This window comes from Bidens hawaiensis, unplaced genomic scaffold, assembly GCF_021521415.1.
Source record: "Bidens hawaiensis isolate Kalapana, Puna unplaced genomic scaffold, B.hawaiensis_p1.1 tig00050839_1, whole genome shotgun sequence".
Taxonomy (NCBI): domain Eukaryota; kingdom Viridiplantae; phylum Streptophyta; class Magnoliopsida; order Asterales; family Asteraceae; genus Bidens; species Bidens hawaiensis.
The window spans coordinates 119,854-130,295 of NW_027499126.1; the positions used below are offsets into that span (position 1 = coordinate 119,854).

The window sequence follows — 10,442 nt, forward strand, 5'->3', positions numbered from 1 at the left end:
AAAAAACACAATAACAAACAGAAAGACACAATAACGAAAAAAGACACAATGGTAAGCAAAAGAACACAATGACATAATTTTTTTTTATTTTTATATAACAAAATCATACTCATATTAAAGACAAAAAAAACACTTGTTATGATGAACTTTTTTTTAAAAAAAAATATCATATGAAAAAGTTATAGACGTTTTAAAATGATTGGAGAATTAACATGTGACTTGCATGTGGAGAGAGAAAATGTGTACTATTACTTTTATTCCCTTATTCATATGATCTTCACTTGACACATATTAATTTCTTATGACTTATCACACTTTTTATTTTTGTTATCCTTTTTCAACCCTGTTAGTTAAAACTCCACTATCCCCAAAACAGTAACATGACACTCTACCTTGATGTTCAAAGCCCCGCACACAAGAACTAGCCTAACAACCATTAAGATGATATATATGATAACGTGTAATTCAAATGTAGTCTTATGTATATAATAAGTTAATAACCATAAAATACTACTATTTTATAACAACAAATACATTATGCACTTATTAAACTTTATAATATAATATTATTCTCAAAATACATGTGTATATATGGATATCACCATCTAAACCTGGTTCTCTGCAACCAACCCATCATTCTTTATTCTCAACCAATCATGAAGAAGATCAGTCACATGCTACCAAAGTTCATGACCCTAATATCCAAATCCAGTAGCAGTACCACTACCACCACCACCGACGGACCAGCAGATGCCGGAGAAGAATCTCAGATAACTGTCTTTGTCGGAAGCACCAAAAGACCATACATGATTGATTCCAAGTATTTAAGTCATCCGGTTGTCAATGCTCTAATACAAAAATCAATTTCTGTTGGTGATGAAGATGATGATGGTGCATTGGTTATTATCAAATGTGAAGTTGTGCTGTTTGATCATTTGTTATGGATGCTTGACAACTCAGATTTGAATCTTGGTTCGGATTCTGTCGATGAGTTAGCTGATCTCTACTTAATTATCTAACTAACTTTCAGTTTTTTATGATTTACATATGTTTTTTTGGGTTTAGCTTTGAATGTGAATATATCTCAAGAGCTGAGATGAATATTTTCATGGAATATTAATTTGATTCATGACTTTTATTTGGTTATTTTTTGTGTATTTAATTAGTAGCCTGGTCATGATAACTTTGGATCAATATTTGATAATCTATTTATACATTTCAGACGCGGACCTCAATGCACTATCCCGTCATACTAGTAGCCTTTATGTGTTACGTACTATCTGATTTCCGTTCTCTTTTGTATTGTTTGCGTGCTACACACTTTAGTGACTTCGGATTCATGATAAACGAAATAAAAATCTTAAGTTGTAAGTTAATTATATATATCTCTTAAGTCTCTTTTGAGAAACCTTTCTTCCACATTATTCGTTTCAATTTCTTCTTATATAATATGCATTATCGGTCCACCATTTGCTTCTTATAATCATCCTTTTTCAATGATTGCCAAATTTATTTATTTTTTTATAAAAACGACCTAAATCAATTTTTCTTAAAGTAGATGACTCGTACAAAACCAAGTTATTTCTGGTGGAATTTGAAAAACAAAATATATCTAGGTAGTCCTCTGTCTCAGTTGACGAACTTCAACTAACATTTTGGTAAGGTGGCACAATGGTTGCAAATTGGGGTTGAAATTAGTCGGAGGTCACTTGTACCATCCGCAGACCGGCAAACATGCTTGTTTTGGTAGTGGACTTGGAAAGGAAAAAACATAAAAAAGACCAACCCAAGGTGCAGGCAGTGGCAACATAGTGACATAGTGTCCCCCGGGTTTGGCTGAACTCTATCGTTTTTCAGTTTTATTTGACCCGTTATGAAAATTAATAACAAACATTATAAATGTGTCAATAATAACACATATATAGATTATAAAAAAATACTAAAATTATTCGTAGATAGGGATCAGTAAGCCAACCCAATTAAAAATTCTTAAACATAATACATAAATAAAAATTAAATAAATAACAAAAAAACGACCGATCAGTTACTGTTTATGTCGACTAGACGACCATTGCATCATCGCCCTCGCCAATTCACCTCGAGGCTTCAACCATCGCCTCACTAGTTGGATTTCCACGAGACTTTAAAAGAGTGCCGGTCAATATTCGTCCTAATGACCAACCCATTTGGGCCCGAAAACTTTGATGCCAAAAAAATGGAGCATCAAAAAAGCCCGAATCCATAGGAAAAGGTTCCTGGCTCCACCATCGGGTGCAGGTGCAAGACCGGGACCCAATGTGCCACCTCATTGCCGTTAGTTATGTTAGTTGAAGTCCGCTATTTAGATAGCAGACTACCTAGATGTTTTTAGTTTTCCAATGCCCAGCTCGAAATAACTTGATATTCTACAAATAACCTGCTTCTAAAAAAAGTTTCCGGAATCATGCCCTATCGGCTCCCCTAAACTTCCATCAAGCTTGTCCCGGTCTTATTTGTTGCACATGTTCAGCCCTACCAACAAGGTTTGGGTCATGAATTGTTTTTTCAGTTTCTCATTAAGATAGTAAGTTGATGACACAAATTGACTTTTTTAATGGCCTAATATTTTTCCATGGACCGTGACAAGAGATAAAGATAACTTTTACATTATTTTAGTACTTATTATCTTCTCATGACCCGTTTCTTTGGTCATGATACATGTATGTGCATGATTTAAAACACTGAATGTGAACGATCTAAAACAATATAATATTACAATTTCATTGCCAAATTGATCATTTTATTGGTTTTTATTGTAAAAAATCTTGGCATATCTTTATCAAATGATTAACTTGTAATCCTCAATCAAAATTAGAGATGTTCATGGCTCGCTTTAAAATGTAAAATTGTTTGTACCAGTCGTTTGGTTTGGCTTTGCAGGCCGTTTCTTGTTTAAATTTGACCAGTTGTTTTATAAAATTTATAAAACAACATGGTTTACCCTTGAAAACGATTGTAGAAACCAAATCACATTAATCCGGACAACTGCGTATTAGGCCATGAACATTTAACTATTTTAAGTTGTTCTATACATATGATTGTGCTTGGCTTGATAATAGAATACATGGTGTCTGACCTTAACAAAGCCACCCTAATGACTTGGTTTCGTTCATTTTCAACTTTCAATTTTATTTGCGTTAAATATTCGACCTCTTAACTCTAGCATACTTAAGCAATACGTAGTGGATGACAAATGTGGGCAAGAAGGGACGACAACATGGTGGAACACCCCTGGCAATAAAGAGGCGACAATGGGGTGGGGGGGGGCATCAATTTTTCGCCGGTGGATGTGTGAGTGTATGTTATTATTTATTATTATTATGTGTCTGTGAAATTATCTATACCATATATAATATAGGAGTTAGTGACCTCTTAAATTTTAAGAGGTCCAATCTATATTGCAACATGTACAAGTTTCAAATGCATAAAATTTAAATAAATAAAGGGCATTTTTGACTTTACACCAATCACTAACGTAACTTCTAATTGTGATTCTATATTTACAATATATACCTCATAAAACTTACACTATATACCCTTAAACTTCTGTTAAGTTTTGTAATCTCTGGATATGTTTACACATACTACCCCTCATCTTTATAAATAAAAATGACAAACTTACATTTTTTTTGCTTTCGTCTATCTTTTTAAATATATAATGTTCTTAAAAAAAACCGAACCAACCTTATGACGTGCATATTTTTGTCGATGTTTCGATATAAAAAAAATTGCAAAACCGATTTGTAGATTATAATGTACAAGTCAATTAAGCATTAAAATATAACTTAGTTATGCAACTAGAAACATATAAAATGTTTATAAACACTCTAGTTTTATTTTACATTATCAACTATAAAATTTCAAAACCTACCCACCCAATTATATAATTCAATTACAAAACCATTAGAATAAAATAAACTCAATCTACAAATAAACTTCTATTTAGTTGTGGAATCACAAAATTATCCACGTATCAGTATATACCAAAAATTTATTAATATCAAATGATCGACAATTTTTAAGTTAAAGAAAGGTTTATTATAGTTTCTACGAAGTTGAGGGCGATAACCTCAACTTTTATCCGACCGAGTTCCTAAACTAACTAAATGTTAGTGGTTTCCGCCTCATAAACTTTGATTGAAGATTGGATGTCCAATGATTACAACATTGTAAATTGCGCCGCCGTCGCATCGCGCGGGCACTCTACTAGTATATATATATATATATATATTATATATAGGAGAATGTTAACGTACAAATGAAATTAACATGCTAAACATGAGAATCAAGTAGAGTAAGAGTAATTATGTAATTTTATCATAGAGTAATTACATAATTACTCTACTTGTATATATAATTACTCTACTTGATTCTCATGTTTAGCACGTTAATTTTATTTGTATTTGATCCAAACCTTATATATATATATATATATATATATATATATATATATTCTATGTGTGTAGGCTACAATACCATTACACCCCTAAAAGTCTAAAACAAAACCCTCTTTGCTGACTGGACGTCACATGTTACAAATCATCCATTTTATAGTCATTCCACTACATATAGCATTAGTCACAAATTAATGTAACCTATTTAACCTAGATAGGGAAACAAGTTGGCAAGTTAAAACGGGTTAACATATTATAATTGAATTATAATAAAGTATAAATGGACTAAACTAGCCGTACATAATAAATATAGACAACTATAATAAAGTAATAAACGAAATAATATTTAAATAATGTAATTTAAAATTTTGTTTTAGTTAAAAAAATATATTATTTTTTATTTTACTAGAAAGTAGAAAGACAAGAGTAAGTCAAATTTAAAGCCGAGAATTATAAGGATTTCCTCCATTAGGCCCAATAAAGCAACTAAAACTTGGATCTTCGGGGTCCAATATTCAACAAAACTCCCTGGCCCAGATGAGATCATAAAGAAACCACACCGTTGTTATCATGGTTCCTCCCGTACTAGATCAATCAATCCAACAACACTCCCACTGGTTACAAATACTCTTGGACCTCATTTCCGTATTATTATTATATATGATCATGTATAGTCATCTAATCTTTTCAAAATTTACATTACAAATTCTGATTACATGCTCATAATATTCAACAGAACAATTCTTAATCCCAATACACTTTTTCATTCTTTTTGTAAATTCTGCTTATTTAATTTTTTGTATAATTATGTATGTCATATATATATATATGCTTCTAGGTTTAAATTTCCCTCTGTTACTTTTAGGTAATTTCAAAGTTTGGATTCTCAATGTTTGCTTGACCTTTTTATCACTGCCCATAATCTATTTATTTGTATAAATGCCTCACTCAAATCATCATCATCATCATGTCAAACCACTGTTGTTAAAATCCAGTTATTTGGAAATCGGTGAGTGACCACTTCCATTTCAGATAAACTCTTGATCAGATCAATAAAAGGCTCGAAACGAGTCCAGCTTTTTTGGGCTTGAGCCGAGACCACTACTCAAAAATAGCTCGTTTAGTTATCGAGCCCGAGCTCGCGCCTTGTATGGGAATCTCGTTTACGCTTGTCTACCTTAACGAGCCTTGTGTATTTTTAAGTTTTACATCTTTCGGACTTTTATGCATTTAATTCACACTTCACACCCGAGCTTAGACTCGTTTCAGGTTTTCTCAAAATAGATTAAATAATAAAAAACGCATATAGATAATTAGGGTTTGAATCAAATACAAATGACTTTTATCATGAGAAGTGTACAAATAACTAGAGTGATTATTATTACACTATATTATTTTATATAACATAATTACTCTAGTTATTTGTATGCTTAGTATGTTAATTTTATTTGAACCGGATCCCACCCATAAATAATTAACAACAGATAATAAGCGAGCCGATCCCAAGCTTGAAACAATGACCGCTAGCCGAGCTTGAACTTTAGAAAAATAACTCGAAAGAGTAGAGCTCGAGCTCTCGTAAGTCAAAACAAGCATAGCTCGAGCCTTGTCGAGCTTGGGCTTGGACCGGCTTGTTTGCACCACTAGTCAAATTCGGTCCAAATCGGTCAAATTTGGGTCAGAATCTGTCAAAATATTTGAAGTATATGAATGATTATAATTATTAATCCAATCCGATTAATAAGTTTGAAAAAGTAAATATAACGTTTTGAAAAAAATTGTATATATAATTTCGAAAAATTACACATATAATTCCAATCTTATTAATCCCTAGTTGGTACCCCACCACCCGACTAGCCGCTGGCGAGTTCTACAACACTGCTTTCAAACGCATGTGTACGTGTATCAAACCTGTTTCATATATCCTGATGACTAACAACCACTACTCCAGGTCTGTAATCTTGATTAACCTCAGATGGATCCAAATCCAACACGCGCAAACACAAGAATCCATTCATCAATATCAACACCATCAGAAGAATCAGCATTGGATTTAGACAAAACATGTTACAGTCAATCTAGTCTCCCATTATTTAACCAACCAACACTTCAACCGTATGAATCAGGCGGACAACACTCAGAGAGCAATGCTGCATACTTTTCATGGCCTACCTCAAGCCGACTCAGTGATGCTGCTGAAGAAAGAACAAACTATTTTCTGAACCTGCAAAAGGGTGTTTTACCTGAATCCATAGGCAGGTTACCAAAAGGGCATCAAGCAACTACTTTGCTTGAGATAATGACTATACGCGCGTCTCATAGTAAGATCTTGAGGAGTTACAGTCTCGGTACTGCAATTGGTTTTAGGATCCGTAAGGGTGTGTTAACGGATATACCTGCAATTCTAGTATTTGTTTCCCGTAAAGTTCATAAACAGTGGGTTAGCCCGATTCAGTGTCTGTCAACTATATTGGAGGTAAGAAAGAACATCCTTTTGTGTTACGTATTCGTCGTTAATTCGTTATGATAATTCAAATTAGGTGTGTACATGAAACTGAAAAGGCTGACATAACCGAACCCAGTCAGAAACCAATGGTTGTGTTTTACGTTTTCTAAAAAGCTGAAATTTTGGTTAGGTTTCATTTTTGTATTGGTTAGGAACCGAAAAAATAGAACCGGCCCACAATAAGCGAACCGAACCAGCCCATATATGTTAGCTTTGTCTATTAATTATTGTGTGAGAGGGTGGGAGTAAATCGTTTTATTTGAATGCTTGCTATTAAGTTTATGAATTTTGAACGTTAAGTATTTTATAAGAATTTAATAAATTGCGTAATCCAAATATTTTAGGCCTAGATGTATAATAGACAATTAATCATTAACAAAAGAAAAGATTTAGACCCAAATTTAATATCTTGGGCTCAGTTTTTTCAACCCAAATAAACCCAAACCAAAAATCGAAAAACCCGAAATCCAACAGTTATGAAAAACTCAAAAACTCAACTTGAACCCAAAACGGACCCATGCACACCCCTAACTCTCTTTGTAACCCGACAGGGCCCTGGAAGCGTGTGGTGTGACGTGGACATTGTGGAATTTTCATACTTTGGTACACCTGAACCAATAAGCAAGGAACAGTTGTGCACCGAAATTGTGGATGATCTTCGTGGAAGTGGTTCATGTATCGGTTCAGGTTCTCAGTTATTATTATATTATTGTATGCTATCAAATCTTTACTTATTGGATATGATCTAAAGTTGCATCAAGTCATCAACCACTGTTATTGATGTCTTTATGTTAAAATTAATCAATTATTGATCAAGTTGTTAGCTTTACATGAAAATGACTGGTTAATTAGTGGTGGTTTATTTTATATGAAACATCTTTTGTGTGTTAGGTAGCAAGTCAAGAAACATACGGAACGTTGGGCGCTATTGTGAGAAGCCAAACGGGTAATCGACAAGTTGGTTTTCTCACAAACCGCCATTTGGCGGTTAATTTGGATTATCCAAATCAGAAAATGTTTCATCCTTTACCGCCAACACTAGGACCCGGGATATACCTTGGTGCGGTGGAGAGAGCCACTTCATTTATTACAGATGACCTTTGGTATGGTATCTTTGCTGGCATTAACCTAGGTTAGACTTTTATAAATATTGTCATCATATGTTCACCAACTTTTGTGTTTGGGTTGTCATATTTGACCCATTTAATAAACGGGTCGTGTATGGGCTGACCTATTTTATGTGTTTAATCAAGTGACCATGCTAACCTTGTTTATTAAACAGGTCGACGCGCCAACCTATTTAACCTATATGTTGCAACCCACCAACCCGGTTAACACGTTTACAATGTGATCACTACCCACCAACCTGTTTGACACGTTTAGATAGACGGGTCTTGTATAGTTTACAGGATTTTAAGTAACCGGGTTAGGGTTATGTTTTTGACACAAATGAATAAAGGTCGTGTTCACATGGAACTGTTTAACCCGTTTAATCTAAGTTGAAACATGTCAACCAGATAACCTGGTAAATTTAACAAGTTGACCGCCAATCCATTTAACCTATTTGTTACAACACAACCCAATTTGTTGCATGCATTTAATCTGTTTGTTACAACCTGTTAACCCATTTAATCAAACAGTGAAACATGTCAACCCACTAACCTCATTAGTTACACAAGTCGGCCCGCCATCCCATTTAACCTGTTAATTCAACCCACCAACCTGATTAACACGTTTACAAGGTCACTACCTGCCAATCCGTTTGACATGTGGCGTGTGCATGAAAAAGACAAAAATAATGAAGCAAAACAATCGAATTTAAACAAAACCGTACGGTTTGGTTTATGTCTTTGTAAAAACCAAATTTTCGGCTGGGTTTCGATTTTGCAAGCAATTAAAACGGACTTTCATTTTCTATTATTAATGTTTGGTAATTTATAAGATTTTAATAAGTAGTGTGACCCAAATATTTTAGCTAAAAAGTATAATAATCACTTAATCATTAATTAACAAAATGATTTAAACCCAAATTCAGTATATTGTGCCAAAAAAAAAAATCGGCCCAAAAATTTTAAGCCCAAATGGTAAAACCAAAAAAACCAAAACTGAACCAAACGCAAATCGTAAATCATACAAAACGTACCAATTAGTTTTCAAAGCTCAAAAACTCGGTTGAACCTGAAACCGATCAATACACACCCCTAGTTTAGATGTATGGGCCCTTTTTTACCTAAGTTTAAATGTGTCTGGGTTAGGTTTGATGTTTTTAACACAAATCAATATGAGTCATGCTCAGCTTGAAAAATTAAGTCCGCCAACCGAACACGATTGACACCCTAAATTCAGTGCATTAGTTTCTAGAATGTGATTTTGAACAGCATAACTCAAATGAAATATTAATTTCTGTGGTTTAAGTTTAAAATCTGGCGTTCATGCAGAAACATTCGTTAGAGCAGATGGAGCATTCATTCGTTCAGTGACGATTTCGACATGTCAACCGTAACCACATCCGTAAAAGATGTTGGAGAAATTGGAGATGTAAACATCATAGATTTACAATCTCCAATCAACACTCTTATTGGTAAAAAAGTCATGAAAGTTGGCAGAAGCACAGGGTTGACCAAAGGAACAGTCTTAGCTTACGCCCTTGAATACAATGACGAAAAAGGCATATGTTTTTTTACTGATTTTCTCGTTGTCGGTGAAAACCAACAAACGTTTGACCTCGAAGGCGATAGCGGAAGCCTCATTATCTTAAATGGCGAAGATGATGGAAAACCGAGACCCATTGGGATAATATGGGGCGGGACAGCAAACCGAGGTCGACTTAAACTTAAAGTCGGTCAACCGCCCGAAAACTGGACGAGTGGTGTTGACCTGGGTCGCCTACTTAATCTTCTTGAACTTGATCTTATTACAACTAGTGAGGCTCTTAAAGGTTTGGAAGTTATTATCTTTTGAAGTTGGGGGATTTTTGTTTATATAATTATATTAGGCTGACAGTTATTTTGTGATTATAAGGGGCAGGTTTGGACCTAGGTTGGAACCCGGTTCGGGCATGAAACAGGGTTTTTCCAAAAAAGAAAGAGCCTTTTCATTAAATAATAATAAAATAAACATTTAGTGAACACTTTGTGAACTGTTCGGCGGGAAGTTCGTTTATGTTTGTTTATTTAATAAACGAACGAACGTGAACAAAAAAGTTTATCTAGTTAACGAACTAAGATGAACACATGTCCTGTTTATTCATTTATGTTCATGAACATTCGTTTACATTCATTAGTTTGCGTTTGTTTAAGTGTGTTCATTTACGTTCGTTAATATATTCATTTAAAGTTTTTTGACCCATTACAACGGTGTATCTTTAATAACCTTTTAGGCCTAACACGTTGTTCTTCACATTGCTTTTAACTGGTTTTATAGTTCATTTATGGTCGTTAGCATTTTCCGTTATGTTTGTTCTTGAATCGTTCATTTATACCCTTAAACGACGAACATAAACG

The 10,442-nt window shown here is 34.0% G+C and overlaps 1 protein-coding gene and 1 pseudogene across 2 annotated transcripts; both read left to right on the forward strand.

Moving 5' to 3' along the window:
* Window positions 1–656: 656 nt before the first annotated feature.
* Window positions 657–1,019, forward strand: LOC143598798 (auxin-responsive protein SAUR77-like). The gene has a single exon (XM_077076929.1). It carries the CDS (start codon window positions 657–659, stop codon window positions 1,017–1,019), a length of 363 nt encoding a protein of 120 aa, XP_076933044.1.
* Window positions 1,020–6,003: 4,984 nt separating this feature from the next.
* On the forward strand, window positions 6,004–9,962 carry LOC143598799 (protein NARROW LEAF 1-like; annotated as a pseudogene). Its single transcript, XR_013147180.1, has 4 exons — window positions 6,004–6,909; window positions 7,491–7,632; window positions 7,829–8,071; window positions 9,378–9,962. The product of XR_013147180.1 is annotated as a protein NARROW LEAF 1-like (transcript).
* Window positions 9,963–10,442: the final 480 nt, after the last annotated feature.